The 18658-nt window shown below is 36.2% G+C and overlaps 2 protein-coding genes across 7 annotated transcripts in view; both read right to left on the bottom strand.

The window, feature by feature from the left end:
- Nucleotides 1–273: 273 nt before the first annotated feature.
- Nucleotides 274–12657, bottom strand: pcyt1ab (phosphate cytidylyltransferase 1A, choline b). Its single transcript, XM_048168852.1, has 9 exons — nt 12418–12657; nt 8965–9071; nt 8767–8863; nt 8566–8682; nt 8202–8353; nt 5111–5189; nt 4863–5005; nt 4575–4763; nt 274–1495 (listed from the first exon to the last, which is right to left on the bottom strand). The coding sequence occupies exons 1-9, from the start codon at nt 12479–12481 to the stop codon at nt 1283–1285; spliced, it is 1161 nt and encodes a 386-aa protein (XP_048024809.1). The 5' UTR covers nt 12482–12657; the 3' UTR covers nt 274–1282.
- A 2887-nt stretch (nt 12658–15544) lies between these two features.
- The window catches only part of LOC125254115 (spectrin beta chain, non-erythrocytic 4-like), a 103784-nt gene continuing 100670 nt past the window's right edge, over nt 15545–18658 (bottom strand). For all 6 annotated transcript variants that reach the window (XM_048168555.1, XM_048168550.1, XM_048168549.1 and 3 more), the window contains one exon: nt 15545–18523. In XM_048168555.1, coding sequence (XP_048024512.1) covers nt 18290–18523 — 234 coding nt within the window. In that variant the 3' untranslated portion in view covers nt 15545–18289. The remainder of the gene's footprint in view (nt 18524–18658) is intronic.

Raw genomic sequence — 18658 nt, forward strand, 5'->3', positions numbered from 1 at the left:
GCCTGCCATCTACAGTAGGAAATATGGCCTTGTTTACATGTGCTGCTTGATTCCTACTGTACACCTGGGGCGACTGAAGTGATGCAGCTGCTAGAACTAGTTATAGAATTTGGGAAGCAGAAATGTAACTGATGTTATGCCCATTGAACTATTCAGAAATGAGAGGTTAATGTTATCTTTTTCTAAAAGCTTACATTATTGGACATTAAAGGTTCATATTGTGTGTCTTCTTTCCCCGTAAATGAGTAATAACACACCACAAGACAAATGTTGTATTCTTTCAATATGGTTTAGTGATTCACTGGCATTATTGTTCACAGTTCTTTTGATTCCCAAACAAATCAAGTCTTAATAATGTTCCTGACAACAGTCATCTTTTTGTCTGCTGGCAAACATGTACAGTAATCCTACTGTCGTCTTCCTGTCCTACGCAAACATGTAAACAAACAGGTCCTCGTAGCCTTTCGTGTTAACACTGTTCCTTCACTGGGCTTGGGTAATGTAAACATTCAGCAGGCAAGTCCTTTCCAAAAAGGCTGGGACCCGTGCCACAGAATAGCACAGGGTTTAAATGGAGGTGCCAGACGCTGTCACTGCCAGGCCACAAAATTATTACTTCACATCGGAGTCTGAGAGAGAGTTCATATGAGGAGAAACCGCTAATGAACTTCAGCAGAAACATAAAAAAGGACAGAAAGACAAATTAATGTTCAAAACGTACGAGTGAAAAATAAAACTGGACTTTGAGACTAAATACAGTGAGAAATAACCATACAGAGACGACTGATCCCGGGATCTCTCCCTCATCCCGGAATTAGTCTCAAATTTGGCCCCTGTTCAAGTATGAAAAGATCTAGACAATGAAGGCAGGTGAGGGTGAGTTTTATGCACAACCGAGAATGAGATTATGTGCAAACAGACCAAAAAAAAAGAAAAAAGAAGCACTAAAATGCATAATTATTCAAGGTCCAGGCTGAATACGAAATGTATCCAAGGAATAGGCCAACAATATGAAGCCTTTTGGTTTAGTGGTGTGTGGCAAATCTCTCTGAAGCGAGACGGAGACGTGGGATCAAAACCTTTAGAAAGTACGGGTGGAATAATTTGGTCACTATTGTGCATTTCGTAAACGCGGGTTCAATGCATTTTCCTCATTCAAATAAATCTTAAGCTAGTCCATCCTTCATTTATATTCTTGGCTGTTCACAATGGCTTTAAGAAAGCATATAAAACACAAACGATGTGGAAAAACTCCAACAGCTGCTTTCTAGAAACATGCATCCTAGTCCTCCTCATCTTTGTCTGCGCCGCTGTGATGATGATGATGATGATGATGATGAGGAGGAGGAGGCGAGAAGAATGGTGAAGAGGTGAAGAAGGGAAGACGGAAGGTGGGGGACGGAGAGCGCTCCTCGCGTACGGGACTGCTGCTGGGGCTTTGTCTGGGACTGATGGCCTGTAACATCCGTCCTCTTCCCTCCTTCAACATGTGCTTCTGTTAGACACATAATACATGATATTAGAGAATTTTATCTGTGGACAGGAACATGTTTTAAGAAATAAGTGAAATGAAAATGTACTCGTATTTGTAAAGCTTTTCTCCACTATAGCGTTTAAATTTATTTTGCGTATATTCAAAAATGGTGTGTGACGTTGCTGCAGATATGACTCCAAATGTAATTAGCTCTTGTGGATTATCAGTAGATGACAACTCAAATTTGGGCTATTGTATGACTAGAGAAGACTTTTTTTTGTCCTGTTTGAAGTAGTAAATAGTGCATCATAGGGCTGCAAGATGACTCGAATTAAAATCGAAATCCCGATATGGCTTAGTGTGATTATCGAAACACAAAGGCTGCACTTTATTTGAATAAATATCAGAGGCGTTGTGTTTCAGAGTGAAGCGCAGCACTGTGATCTTTTTTGGTTCAACCTTAATGTTATGAAGCGACGAGAATACTTTTTGTGCACAAAAACAAAACGACTTAAGAGAAGAAATTGTTAAAAGTTATTTTGTTTTTGTGCACAAAAAGTATTCTCGTCGCTTCATAACATTAAAGGTGCCCTAGAATCAAAAATTGAATTTACCTCGGCATAGTTGAATAAGAAGAGTTCAGTACATGGAAATGACATACAGTGAGTCTCAAACTCCATTGTTTCCTCCTTATATACAGTACAGTCCAAAAGTCTGGAACCACTAAGATTTTTAATGTTTTTAAAAGAAGTTTCGTCTGCTCACCAAGGCTACATTTATTTAATTAAAAATACAGTAAAAAACAGTAATATTGTGAAATATTATTACAATTTAAAATAACTGTTTTCTATTTGAATATATTTGACAAAGTAATTTATTCCTGTGATGCAAAGCTGAATTTTCAGCATCATTACTCCAGTCTTCAGTGTCACATGATCCTTCAGAAATCATTCTAATATGCTGATCTGCTGCTCAAGAAACATTTAATGTGTACAATTGTACAAAATATTTGTGTACAATATTTTTTTTCAGGATTATTTGACGAATAGAAAGTTCAAAAGAACAGTGTTTATCTGAAATCTAATCTTTTGTAACATTATAAATGTCTTTACTGCCACTTTTGATTGATTTAATACATCCTTGCTGAATAAAAGTATTCATTTCTTTAATTTCTTTTCAAAAAAAAATAAAAATTCTTACTGACCCCAAACTTTTGAACGGTAGTGTATAATGCTACAGAAGCTTTGTATTTCAGATAAATGCTGTTCTTTTGAACTTTCTATTCATCAAGGAATCCTGAAAAAAAAAAGTACACAACTGTTTTCAACATTGAAAATAATCATAAATGTTTATTGAGCAGCAAATCAGCATATTAGAATGATTTCTGAAGGATCATGTGACACTGAAGACTGGAGTAACGATGCTGAAAATTCAGCTTTGCATCACAGGAATAAATTACTTTGTCAAATATATTTAAATAGTACACAGTTATTTTAAATTGTAATAATATTTCACAATATTACTGTTTTTTACTGTTTTTTTAATTAAATAAATGTAGCCTTGGTGAGCAGACGAAACTTCTTTTAAAAACATTAAAAATCTTAGTGGTTCCAAACTTTTGGACTGTACTGTAAATTTAATTTGTTTATAAGACCTCTGAAGAACAGGCAAATCTCAACATAACACCGACTGTTACGTAACAGTCGGGATCATTAATATGTACGCCCCAATATTCGCATATGCCAGCCCATGTTCAAGGCATTAGACAAGCCAGTATTAACGTCTGGATCTGTGCACAGCTGAATCATCAGACTAGGTAAGCAAGCAAGAACAACAGCGAAAAATGGCAGATGGAGCAATAATAACTGACATGATCCATGATTACATGATATTTTTAGTGATATTTGTAAATTGTCTTTCTAAATGTTTCGTTAGCATGTTGCCAATGTACTGTTAAATGTGGTTAAAGTTACCATTGTTTCTTACTGTATTCACGGAGACAAGAGCCGTCGCTATTTTCATTTTTAAACACTTGCAGTCTGTATAATTCATAAACACAATTTCATTCTTTATAAATCTCTCCAACAGTGTGTAATGTTAGCTTTAGCAACGGAGCATACTATCAAACTCATTCAGAATCAAATGTAAACATCCAAATAAATACTATACTCGCATGATCCGACGCATGCATGCAGTATGCATGACGAACATCTTGTAAAGATCCATTTGAGGGTTATATTAGCTGTGTGAACTTTGTAAATGCACTGTAGTATAGTCAAGAGCTCAGGGGGGGCAAGGAGTGCGCGATTTAAAGGGGCCGCAGCCTGAATCGGTGCATAGTTAATGATGCCCCAAATAGGCAGTTAAAAAAATTCATTAAAAAAAAATGTATGGGGTATTTTGAGCTGAAACTTCACAGACACATTCAGGGGACATCTTAGACTTATATTACATCTTGTAAAAACTGGTTCTAGGGCACCTTTTTGTAGTCACATGAACTGTTTTAACAATTTTAATAATTGCTGCCTGTGGTTCAGAAACCCTTGGATTTCATCAAAAATATCTTAATTTGTGTTCTGAAGATGGACAAAGGTCTTTGAATGTGTGTGGAACGACATGAGGGAGAGTAATTAATGACAGAAAATTTCACCCAAAAATGTTGATGTAACCAAACAAAAAACATACTATGGAAGTCAATGGGGTCCATCAACTGTTTGGTTACAGGCATTCATCAAAATATCTTCTTTTGTGTTTAGCAGAAGAAAGAAATTCATACAGGTTTGGAACAACTTCAGGATGAGAAAATGATAGATTTTTCATTTTTGCCTAAACTATTGCTTTACGGCAGGGATTCTCAACTCTGGCCCTCGAGGTCCACTTTCCTACAGAGTTTTGCCCCAACCTTGATCAAAATCACCCATCTGTGACTTTCTAGTACTCCTGAAGACCTTGATTAGCTTGTTCAGGTGTGTTTGATTAGGGTTGGAGCTGATCTCTGCAGGAAAGTGGACCTCGAATGCCAGAGTTGAGAACTCATGCTCTACATACTAAAACATCAATCTCTGAGATGTATGGAATAGCTGCACACGTCCAGACTCACCAGCGCCCCATCAGGCCCGAACATCTGCAGGAAGTTCCCGATGAATTCGCGTGACTTCTCCTCCCATTTCTGAATGAGGTCGATACCCTTTTCCTCCACCTTCTGCACAAACTCTTTACTCTTTTCCTCCACATCTCGGACCTTCTGCTTCACCTTATCGACGTGCTCCTGAAGGTGGTACTTCTTCTCCTGGGAAAAAAGAGAAACAGAGTCAAGTTGCTTTCAGAAGAACTATTTCCTTTCAATGGCTTTAATAAAAGATGTTAGTGTGTAGTCAAGCACACACACATTGATGAAGCTGACGTTCAGTTCTTTCGCAGTGTAGCCTCTCTGGAGGTTGCGGCGCACGTAAACGTCATAGTCACGTACGATTCGTGTGATTATGTCGGATGTGGAGATGCCTTCCGTTCTCTGAGTCGGTGCGAACATGCCTTAAAAAAGAGAATTTCAAGAACAAATCTGGTGATTCTGCTGACAAATAAAAACTGATTTATTGTCTACCTTAACTGTATTATGCAGAAGTTTTTGATATCTACCTGCGTCCTTTATATGTTTGTAAACATCATCACTTCCTGCTGAGATGTATGGAATGTCGTCATGGGCGACAAAGTCTATCTAGGGAGAACATGTCATCATGTCAGTGTTTATTAAGACTATGGCTGCATCTGAAATCGCATACTTCCCAAGTATATAGTAGGTGAAAAACAGTATGTGACAAAAGAATTATTTCCGAATTCACAGTAAAGAGTAGGCAGAAAGTTCCCAGATGACCTACTACTTCTTTCATCAAGATTCTGAAGTGTGCATATGATGACACTTTACTATCCCATGAGGCCACGGGAGAGGATTTGTGAATTGCGGTAAAGTGACACAACTGACGCTGGTAGGTCACGTAATAAGGGCAACATGGTTAATGTAGTACGTCCGGATTACATTCATACTACACACACTCTACAAACAACATACTTTTTTAGTGGTCGTGAAGTAATTACTTATTCAAAATAAGTATCTACTAAAGAGAGTATGCGATTTTGGACGCAGCCAATCTCTTTCCCACTGAGTTAGACAGTAATACTGAACCACATACAGGTCAAAATCTGAAATCAGTTCAAAAAATATTTATCTTAATGATTGGTAACGCTTTATTTTACAGTGCCGTAGTTACACGTTACTACATGTACTTACTATAGTAATAATAGTAAATTATGCATAATTACAGGTAACTAACCCTAAACCAAACCCTAACTGTATATAGTAATACATGTAGTTAATTAATAGTACTCAGTACTTATGAGTAATTACAATGTAACTATGGCACTAAAATAAAGTGTAACCTAATGATTTATTGTACTTTTGTTGTAAATTATTTTTTAATGTTAAAGAATAAGGTAACACTATTTTACACTGTCCATGTTACACGATACGTGTACTTACTATGCATAATTACAAGCGACTAACCCTAAACCAAACCTAACTCTACCCCATAATAAGTAAATGTAGTTAATTAAAATTACTCATTTCGGTAACACTTTATTTTAGTGTCACTGTTACATATGTTACATGTAGTTACTATAGTAATAACTATAAATTATGTATAATTAAATGCAACTAACCCTAAACCAAGTAGTAAGTACATGTAGTTACTTGATATTACTCTGTACTTAAATGATTAGTTACAGTGTAACAAAGACTCCTTAAAATAAAGTGAAAACAAACCCACATTTGTTATTTGTGTAATCATGATTACCTTATTGTAACACTTTACAATAAGGTTCATTAGTTAACATTAGTTAACCACATTAGTTAACATGAACTAATAATGAACTGCACTTCTACAGCATTTATTAATCATAGTTAATTTCAACATTTACTAATACATTATTAAAATCAAGAGTTGTGTTTGTTAACATTAGTTAATGCACTGTGAAGTAACATGAACAAACTATGAACAACAGTATTTTTATTAACTAACACGTCAGAACTTTTTCAATATTGTAATTGTCTGCTGCTAGATCTCTTCTGCGAAGCCATGAACAAGTGTCTATATGGTTTTTTACCTGATCTTGGATCAGTTCTATACATTGGTAGACATTTTTAAAGAAACATTTGTCCAATAGAGTGAAGAGTTTAAAGGATTAGTCCACTTTTAAATACACTTTTCCTAATAAATTTACTCACCCCCATGTCATCCAAGATGTTCATGTCTTTCTTTCGTCAGTCGAAAAGAAATGAAGGTTTTTGATGAAAACATTCCAGGATACAGTGGATTTCAATGGCTACCAACAGATTGAAGGTCTAAATTACAGTTTCAGTGCAGCTTCAAGGCCTTTAAACGATACCAGATGAGTAATAAGGGTCTTATCTAGCGAATCGATCGGTCATTTTCGAAAAAAATACAACCGTTTATGCTTTTTAAACAAAATATCGCATTGAACGTACTTGCCGCTTCCGCATTCTTCATAACGCTTACGCTGAATGTCCTACGCCTTCCCTATTCTACTTACGGAACGAACGCGGCGCCAGTTTCGTTTTTTTCCATAACTTGAATAGGGAAGGCGTAGGACATTCAGCGTAAGCGTTATGAAGAATGCGGAAGCGGAAAGTACGTTCAATGCGATTTTTTGTTTATAAAGCATAAACGGTTGTATTTTTTTTCGAAAATGACCGATCGATTCGCTAGATAAGACCCTTATTACTCATCTGGGATCGTTTAAAGCCTTTGAAGCTGCACTGAAACTGTAATTTTGACCTTCAATCTGTTGGTAGCCATTGAAATCCACTGTAAGGAGAAAAATCCTGGAATGATTTCCTCAAAAGCCTTCATTTCCTTTCGACTGACGAAAGAAAGACATGAACATCTTGGATGACATGGGGGTGAGTAAATTTATCAGGAAAAGTGTATTTAAAAGTGGACTAATCCTTTAAGTTAATAGTCTCTTATTGGCCTGATTAACCAAGCTCTCCGTAAAACAAACAAACAAACAAACAAAAAAAGCCATACAATTTAATAAAATAACCCACATTTTACAGACACTTCATATTTAATGGTATTAGATGACTTGCTAATTGCATTTAATAGATTACATTTTCAATAAAACATTTGCAATTGGTTTGTAAAGGTGTATTTATGCATGCTTTGGTTGAGTTTTTGTTGCATTTACACCGTTCTGACCAGCAGGTGTCACCAGCGTGTGGCGTTTCGAGCGTTTTGAACAGTGAATCATTTTGTGAAGAAACTGGTCCAGTTAATTCAAACTTTCTCCCCTCACTACTTAACAGACGTGTTCCCTGTGAGTTGTTGTTGAATGGAAAATAACTGCAGAAAGATTCTTCACATGGTTGAGAAGGACATGAAGGTGAGTAAATAAATAACACTTTTTCACTTTTTTGAGTGAACTATCCCTTTAACCACAACATGTTAACAGTTACACACCTCACAATGTCCTGTGGTAACCTTCGGAAATTCATATTTGGAAGACGCTTTTCCCCCAAAACGTTCAAGCTATATGTTTGATCAGTTCATGCACTCCCTGGAAATCAAACCCATGACCTCTGGCATTGCTAGCGCCATGCTTTACTGGCTGAGCCACAGGAATGGAAATACGTCATTGCCATCTGGATACTCACTCTGTGCTCGGCCAGAAATTCTGGAGTCAGCGTCCACGGAGCGTTGCGGACCACCTCATCGACGTACCGACAGTGACTCACTGCGTCGTAACGTTCATCCTCGTTCATGACAGTGAAACCCTTAAATTTATGCGTCAAATCGTCGCTGCACACTGAAAGACAAACACATTACTGTAACACTTTACTCATTATTAGTTAATGCAATATATAATGTTAACTAATGGAACCTTATCATAAAGTGTTAATTTTGTAATTCTGTTTGGTGACACTAGTGGCACAAATGAAACGAAGAGCTGATTTCCTGGTTGAATCACACTATTGCAGGGATGCACGTGACAAAAGACGGCCCTTTGTTGAAACTCACCGCCCACAATGAGATGCGTGTTGGGGAAAAGGCACTTGGCCTGCATCAAAGCACGAGCGTGTCCGGAATGGAACATGTCAAAGATCCCATCGGCATAGACGCGCACTGGACGGTCCTCTGAAAAGAGGAGGATTGAAGAAGAGAGAGGTCATACAGAGAATGACCTCTCTCTCAGTGTGGGTAAAACTGCTATTTACGCACCTGGAGTGCCACGACGGGCTTCTTCCATGCTAACACGAACGTATGGTGTTTTTGCAGCCACCAGCTCGTCAGAGAACGGTGCAGGTTCACTCAACCCCTGAAACACACACACACCCCTCAACATGAGTGTATCATTTGCACAGGAAATTATGTCATCGCACTCAATTGCCGACTGACAGCAACCTTCCAGACACTCACCAAAGTTCTCCGTGGAATTTTCCGGAAACACTCTGCCTCCCTGATCTCGCCATTCGACTCCTCTCTCTTCCTCTTCCTGCCGAGGCCTGAACTGTGCGCATCCATCCCTGCATAGAATTTTTTAAAAATCTTTTATTTTTTATTAGTGTTCTGAAATCATACAGACAAATTCAAGTATTTACTGAAAATCTTCCCAGCTACTTTTGATTTGTTTTAATGAACTGGTAAAAATCGCAGTGCGATTTCATTTGGAAACAGCAGTAATTTACATAGTAATTTCCCACGAGACAAGAAATATCCGTAAAGTGTGAATTAAATAAAAAAGGTGAATTATTAAATACATACATGCATATACACTACTGCTCAAAAGTTTGGGATCAGTAAGATTTTTAATGTTTTTAAAAGAAGTTTCGTCTGCTCACCAAGGGTGCATTTACTTAATTAAAAATACAGTAAAAACAGTAATATTGTGAAATATTATTACAATTTAAAATGACTGTTTTCTATTTGAAAATATTTTAAAATGTAATTTATTCTCATGTTGGCAAAGCTGAATTTTCAGCATCGTTACTCTAATATGTCAATTTGCTGCTCAAGAAACATTTATTGTTTACAATTGTACAAAATATTTGTGTACAATATATATTTTTTCAGGATTCTTTGATGAATAGAAAGTTCAAAAGAACAGTGTTTATCTGAAATCTAATCTTTTGTAAGATTATAAATGTCTTTACTGCCACTTTTGATTGATTTAATGCATCCTTGCTGAATAAAAGTATTCATTTCTTTATTTTCTTTTCATAAAAATAAAAATAAAAATTCTTACTGACCCCAAACTTTTGAACGGTAGTGTATAATGCTACAGAAGCTTTGTATTTCAGATAAATGCTGTTCTTTTGAACTTTCTATTCATCAAGGAATCCTGAAAAAAAAAGTACACAACTGTTTTCAACATTGAAAATAATCATAAATGTTTATTGAGCAGCAAATCAGCATATTAGAATGATTTCTAAAGGATCATGTGACACTGAAGACTGGAGTAATGATGCTGAAAATTCAGCTTTGCATCACAGGAATAAATTACTTTGTAAAATATATTCAAATAGAAAACAGTCATTTTAAATTGTAATAATATTTCACAATATTACTGTTTTTACTGTATTTTTAATTAAATAAATTAAGCCTTGGTGAGCAGACGAAACTTCTTTTAAAAACATTAAAAATCTTAGTGGTTCCAAACTTTTGAGCGGTAGTGTACATAAATAATCAGTTGAATTTTAACATGTTAAAGTGTAAGTTCACCCAAAAATGAAAAGTCTGTCATAAATTACTCACCCTCATGTCGTTCCACACCTGTAAGACCTTCGTTCATCTTCAGAACACAAATTAAGATATTTTTAATAAAATCCGATGGCTCAGTGAGGCCTTCATTGACAGCAAGATAATTAACACTTTCAGATGCCCAGAAAGCTACTAAAGACATATTTAAAACAGTTCATGTGATTACAGTGGTTCAACTTTAATGTTATGAAGTGACGAGAATACATTTTGTGCACCAAAAAAAACAAAATAATGACTTTATTCAACAATATCTAGTGATGGGCAATTTGCTTCATGCTGCTTCATGAAGCTTTGAAACTTTACAAATCTTTTGTTTCGAATCAGTGGTTTGGAGCATGAATCAAACTGCCAAAGTCACGTGAACTATTCAAATTTCGAAACACTTATGACGTAACGAAGCCTCGTTTACTGAAATCACGTGACTTTGGCAGTTGGATACACGCTCCGAACCACTAATTCGAAACAAAAGATTTGTAAAGCTTCATGAAGCAGAGTTTTGAAATCGTCCATCACTAGATATTGTTGAAAAAAGTTACTATTTTATTTTTTTGGGCACACAAAAAGTATTCTCATTGCTTCATTGCATTAAGGTTGAACCACTGTAGTCACATGACCTATTTTAAATATAATGTTAGAAGCTTTCTGGGCATTGAAAAAGGAAATGATCTTGCTGGCCATGCAGGTCTCATTGAGCCATCAGATTTCATCAAAAATATCTTAATTTGTGTTCTGAAGATGAATGAAGGTCTTACTGGTGTGGAACGACATGAGTAATTAATGACAGAATTGTCATTTTTGGGTTAACTAACCCTTTAAAATTGTGTGGTAAATATAGTGTGCAAAAGATTTTTTTTTGTCATTAATATAATTACAAGTATTTATTAAGATAATAAATGTTTCATTTTAATCAGTAGAAATAATAAATATGCTCATTTACATTACCAAAAAGTGTTTATATTAGAGCTGGTTCTTGACAAATCAAATCAATTTTAAATCAAAAGCTTTTGATTACATTTGATTCCGATTTCAAATCAAATTTATATTAATTCATTTCAATATAAATCAGGTAAAGTAGAATTTTAGATGTAAACTAAAGCTGTAATCTACACAGGGAATCATGCCAGTTGGAACACTTCTTAAAACAGATAATATTTCAATTGCAATTTATTTTTTATATATAATAATCAACACTCAAATGAAAACTGATTTGTAAATTGCACATAATAGTTTTTAGATCAACTTTTAATGACTTAATTATGTGTCTATGCCTATTTTTGAAATATAAACAGTGAAGTTTATAACTGGAGGAACAAGTTGTATTTTCTGTAGTAATCGACAGTACAGTATGTCACAGATGCTGTCAAATGATTTTAACCAGGAATGTTCCTTTAATGATGGGTCAGTAGATACACATGGCCAGTAAAGTGCTCGCCACGCTGACCCAGATCATCTAACATGATGATGATGATGATGATGATGTAGGACAGTGAGGGATGAGGCACTAGAGCGGAAAACAATCAATGTTTTCATTCCCCATTTCTTCCTTCTAAATTGCTCTATTGTTCACTTAAATGTCCTCAATGTGTTCAGCTATAAACCTCAGACATGAATACAGGGTTCCCATACCTCTGACCAATCCATTGTCCAGTCAATTGTAGACAATGACTGCATTTTTTTTTTTTTTTTTTTCAAATAAAGACTTTTAAAAATCATTTAAAAGTAACTGGACTCACAAATAGAGCAAATGTGTATTCACTGTACACATTTTCATGACTTTCTAGAGATTTGTTCATTTCTATTTTAAAATCTCCTGGACCTCAAAGTCTTTTTAAACTACTATGTTCAACTAACTTTAAAATAATTACTTTATTTTGATTAAAAAACAACATAAACGTTAAATCAAAAACGCAGCAGATGCAACAAACTAACAGGACTATATTAAAACAGTGTTACTGGACAGAAGTATCAGTATCTTAAGCGTATGAAAAGGACTTTTTCCTCAATGCAGAGGAGAGCAAACACAACTAACAATATCACATTCATTTAAAGTCTTTCTCTAAGTAAGAAAGAGCGTATTATATTAAAATATGATAAGAGATGTAAAGTACTAACCTCGATTCGGAAGCTGGTTTCCTCCTTCAGCGCTCCTTTCCTCAGTATCATGGGTTGAAGACATCACTTGGCTTATGAGCGCCTGAACAAGCCATTTCTGTTAGAAAGAGTTTATAGAGATGATACTCCATATGCTGCTGATATGACAGCTCTGCCTTCTCACTACATTAGCATCATCATCATCACTGCTCTGTAACAACACGCACACTTCCGCTCATAAGTCACACTTCCGCTTTGAAATCACGACATCTAGAGGTCACTTACTGCAACAACCGCTAATAGAACTACAAAAAGCAGAGTCATACCGATAATGGAGCCGACAGAATGCAGCTAGAATGCCTCTAAAATTCAAGATATTAGGGCACAAATGCTCCTGTATGAGTTTTTGTCTCATATTTATCATATGTTATAGTTAAGCAATATCAAACGAGTAACAAATATCACACGAGTGATGTTTTTATCCTGCAGCATGAGTGAAAATGTGATATTGATTATACATCAGTTCAATAAATAAGAAGTTAATATTGTATATTTTGCACGTAATTATTACCTATAAAGCCAGAGCAGAACTATTGTGCGTCTTTGAGCAGCGCAACCGAGTTTCGTTTCTGAATGAAAGCACGCTTTGAGCGAATCAGTCGGGTGAACCATTCAATGGCCCATTCATGAAGAGAGCCATTTACTTCATTCCAGAATGAATCAGCTGTTTGAACGAATCGAATGAATGAATGACTCAATAACTTACTCGTTTAGACATTTACCGCCACCTACTGGCAGGTTTAGTTTCTTATTTAGAGTATCATTTCATTAAAAAAACGATTTCATATTTAGCCTACTCACCTTCATGTCATTTCAAACCTGACCTTCTTCCTTTTCGTAAACATAAAAAGATATTTTTTAGAATGTTTGTAAAACTGTTTTTGACTGTAAATATTTCTCAATTTATCAATTCAAATGCAGCTTCTGAAAATAATCATGGCCGTTGTAGTGTAAAAGCGTAAAATGTGTAATAAATTCTATGTTTAACCAAATAAAATATTTCTTTCTAAAGCTACTTTTTGTAATGTCTATCTGATGCTTTTCTCATTTAACACAATAATGACTTTAAATGATCTTTTGGGGGTAATTTCTCAGCCAAATTTGATGTGCATTGTAATTAATCAATCAGAACATCATTAAATTAATTAGATTAAAAAAATTAATCAGTCGACAGCCTTAAATATAATATATAATATAATATAATATAATATAATATAATATGCATCCTGCAACCACTTCAGCTGTGACTTCGATACTTCGATTCACGATACAGCACTAGCCTCGAAGACCTTATTGCTTTTATAAAACAGTTACCACACAATACAAATATTAAAGCCAAGAATATGTATTAAAGCAACTTTCATGAAGTAAAGTTTCACTAAAAGCCTTCCTTCCGCCAGAGAAAAATAGTCCCTGACCATGAACAGCAACAGACATTATTACGCCATTAGATGGCAGCAAAGACGGTCTTTATGAGTGTGTCAGTCAGTAACCAAAATTTTTACATTGAAAAGACTGAATTGTTGTGAACACGGAACAAGATGTAACTGACAAATGCTTTGACTAGCGTTGTCAGTCACGGGAAAACCCCTTAACTGCTAAAAGGACAAGATAATACATCGGACATTTAAACAGATTTTTTATTATGAACATAGGACTGACCTGAAGGAAAATGCTAAATCTGAATGCAGGTAATAAACTCGCTCACTCGATCTCTTTCTCACAATAGTCTTCTACATAATACAGTAAGCTTCAATGAACAATATCAATTGCGAACATACAGTTTACGTTGCTAAGAGTGGTTGCTAAGGGTGTTGTGTAGTGATACACAGAACTGTTGGGTGAAGCGGTCATAGCCGTGTTTTATCATGAATAACCCTCCTGAAAAATCCAGCTAAAACCAGCCTAAGCTGGTCAGGCTGGTTTTAGCTGGTCTCCCAGCCTCGTCATAGCTGGTTTTAGAGGGGTTTTGACTTTTGACCAGCTTAAACCAGCTGAACACCTGCTAACCCAGACTGGGAGACCAGCTTGACCAGCTAAGCCAGGTTGGGAGACAAGCTAAAACCAGCTACTTCCAGCTTAAACCAGCTAAGACCAGTCAACCATCTTAGGCTGGTTTTAGCTGGATTTTTCAGCAGGGAAAACACTATTGACCAATCAGAATCAAGGTCAGGAACTAACCGTTTTATAAAAAGTTATAAATATGGATATTTTTTCTTACAAAAACCCATTGCTTTGCTTCAGAAGGCCTTTATTAACCCAATGGAGCCGTATGGATTACTTTTATGATGGATGGATGTGCTTTTTTCGGCTTCAAAATCTTGGTTGCTATTTAGTATTTTTTAATATTACTCTGATTGTGTTTGACTGAAAGAAGAAAGTCATATACACCTAGGATGGCTTGAGGGCAAGTAAATTATGGGATCATTTTCATTTTTGGGCGAACTAACCCTTTAACAAATTACTACATGTACTTGTAGAGCTGCATGATTATCGTTAAAAGATGGTGATCTTGATTCTACATTACAACGATTCGTCTGTCTATTAAACTTTTGACAAGTACAATCACAGTGAACATTCAGATCTGTGTTCATGCAGGTATGAAACAGCTTCACAGTCTTTTCAATCACACAGTATTTCTGTAACAATAATTCAAATTATCACAGTAGTACTGGGATAAAAGTTTATAATTCGAATATATCTGATCGAAAGAGAGTAAATCACGTTTTGAAAGTATCTTGACGCTTCAATGATTGTATCAATTACATCATTGCACCAGTAGTTGGCGACAAGTGACTGTTATTTGTCACTGAATATATTTGCCATCTAATCATTCATTCAAGAGATTCATTTAAAAACGCTGATTCATCCATTAATGAAACAAGTCTTTGTGAGTGAGTCGTTGAATCATTCATTCAACCTGATTAAATCGACTGCATTACTTAACATTTTGTCAGAACCTTTAGTAAATTGTTTTTTTGTTTGTTTATGATTCTCAATTTATCCAGAATCGTGCAGCTCTAACATGTAGCAAGGTATTTACAAAGACATGAGGGTGCCAATTACAGAACAAATGAAAAATGAGACGTTTGACATATCACAAGCTGTATTTATCAAGGAATTAACTGTACAGAGTCAGTCAGGATCTGAATTATACAGCATTCATTCATTCACTGTTTCCATGTGTATTAGTGTCACCCTTGTACAGTGGCTGTGAGTGAGAATGACAGTGGTTTCATCATGCACAGCAGTACCATTACAGGGACAATGTTATTCATGCAACCTGAATTGCCCAGTTTCCTTTCAATTTCTTTCCTTTGAGCTTTGGAGAAAGAACCCCACTGATATTAAAACCCATAAAATGTTCTTATTTCACAGCAGAAAAAAAGAGCATTTTTTTTTTTTTTGTCTGTACAGAAGCGATTACAATTTGTACAGGTCATTGAGCTGCTGAGCTAAAACCAGTGGTGCTTAAGGGTCTGACACTACAGACAGGACAGGGGGAGTGAGATTCAGCCGTACCCACACATTTAAAGAAGATAAAAATATTACTACGAGGGTTCATTTGCCAAAAAAACCACATAACATGTGTGATACTTTATATATAAAAGTAATTAAAGAATGTTAAGAATATAGACATCATAATAAACCCCTAAAATATTAGAGCAGGTGCTGAAGTAGACAAATATTTACTGCTGGGGTTGTGCTTTCTGTTGATTCAATGGATCAGATCCAACATTTTATAAACGTTTCCAAACCTGTACATCTCAACAGATTCATGTCCATCAACTGGTATGTGGTGGAAGCAGCAGGTATAAATGTAGTGTATGAATGAGAGTGTGAGTCGGGGGTCATTAGAGCAGAATTTTCGCAAGATATCTATAAATAAGTAGCTGAATTAATGCATTTTGTAGTAATGCTCGTCCCAGACCCTCAAGCACCAATCCTCTGCTCACAATAGCACTGTGCAATGGGGCAGTAATTTAGTGCAAAGGAAAAGTTGCATAAATTTTCTACTTGCAAGTGTATACATTATTTCCATTCGCCACCACGTTGGATACTTTATCTGCATACCCTCTGCCTGTATAAGTTATTCTATTGCATAAAAATAGGATATTTTTTGTACCAAAAATTAGACTTGGAGACAAAACCAAGGGCGTCAAAGGAAGAGAAATACAGACCCAGACACAGAAAACTCTTTAGATATATACAGTATACAATGCTTTGAGATTGTATAGGGAAACGAGAGCTGACAATTGTATATTTCAAAGCAGGGACATTACAAAAGCATTTGCATGATGCTGTAAAGGAACAAACATGAACTTGCAGAGAGAAAACAACTTGTTGATTGAACAAAACTTCTCCTTTCTCTGGTTTACATTTCTAGGACCATTGCTTCTAACATTTTTTTTAGCCTTTTTTTACATTTAAAGGACCACAGCTGACAGACTTTAGGACAATGAGGCACAAATATGATACCTGAAACCGTTACGTTTCCATTAAACATACCATGACATTTTAACCCTGTATGTTGCATGAAAAATCAGCTCATTTTCAACTGCAGTTTGTGCATGTGTATTGATGGACCTCAAAAGAACAAAATTAGATTTGTGTCATCATTTGTCTAAAGCATATACCACTTTTCTTGCAATATACCTTGCATTTTTGCTAGCTATGGGCTTTCTATACTATTACCTGCAGAACTACACAATTCAAAGACGTATTTCACCCGGTTTCCGTCAATCAGGAAAGACAGTCACATAATAACACCTACATGGCATTCAGTTGTTATCTAACAAACATACATCACCATTTAAACGCCTGCATCCATTCAGTCCTCAGTGCAATGCTTGGAAATAATGTCGAGAGAAACATAATTTGTAGTGAAACTAAATGAGCTTCGGGAGTTTTACAAAACAATGTAAAAAGTTCTGTGCTTGGAAGACTTTTGAGTATAAATAAAATGATGTAAACCCGATCTCGCGTTCAGAATAGCTTGATGACGGATGCAATGCGTACATGCAGAGACACATACACAACTGATTTGGTCGTTATAAGAGCAAATGAACTCACACTCAACATTTAATGCATAATATGAGATTAATGATCGAGACTTGTACGAAACCAACAAACCCTAGAAATCAGATCTGAGAATACACACTCACAGCAGATGAGCTGCTTCTCTTTATTTGAAACAAACCGTTCTTCATTTGAAAGTTAAACCTTGTAGGCATGCTCTGATATGTCATATGGCGTTCAAACATGTGGTCTACAAAGTGGCAAGACGAGAATCAAAATCGTGTGGAAGAGCCAATGAATACAAATCAACACATTAAATAGTATAAAAGAGCAAAACAACTTACAAATAAACAGACAAAACATGCTCTTCAGAAAAAAGACCAACCTTGAGAAAGAATTTGGCATATTTCCATTCTCTTCAGCGTGAGATTGTATAGAACTGATGTCGAGACGTACAATATACAAAGAGAAAGACGGGTACACATACATATGGGTCATCGTTTTCACAGACGGATTAGAAAATAATCTTCATGAGCTACTTTACTATAACATCTTTCTCTTTTATCCTCCATTTGCCTATGCTATCAGCACTTTGGCCCATATGGAGCTCCTGAATTGTCATAGTCCTCGGCAGCCACTAGAGGGCGCTCACTGACACATGAGCTCCGTGCACCTCCGAGCTGCCTGATTCCATACTCAGCTGGACAGCAAGACATAAAGGGAGTTCACAGTGGCGCCTTCGTTTCCTGATTCCGTCAGAGCACTTTCCAGGATTTCCGAAGTCCTGGCTCCTGTCTCGCTGTTATCGGGAGCCTCATTTCTTCTTGCCTGTCTTTTTCTCAGGCTTTTCACCCTTGTCTGAACGCACTGATCCCCCGTCGGCTCGGTCAGACTTTTCGCCTCTTTCCGAACCGCCTGCCCTGCTGCCATCCCTGCGCGTTCCCTCGTCAGTAGATGAGGTAGTTGGATGGGTCTGCCCCCGTTTGGCAATCTCTTCATGCTCACTTATACTGGCGGTTATACTTGTGATCCAGATTTTCAGATCGTCCTGCAGGCCAAAGAGAGATTGAGGACTCAGAACATGTTTTCTCACCAAAAAAAGTTACCTGAATCAATTGAATGAATTACACGCAGAACTCGAGACCTCCATAGAAAGCTTGGGAGATTTCTGTAGAATTGGAAC

Source organism: Megalobrama amblycephala, linkage group LG19 (assembly GCF_018812025.1).
Source record: "Megalobrama amblycephala isolate DHTTF-2021 linkage group LG19, ASM1881202v1, whole genome shotgun sequence".
Lineage (NCBI taxonomy): Eukaryota > Metazoa > Chordata > Actinopteri > Cypriniformes > Xenocyprididae > Megalobrama > Megalobrama amblycephala.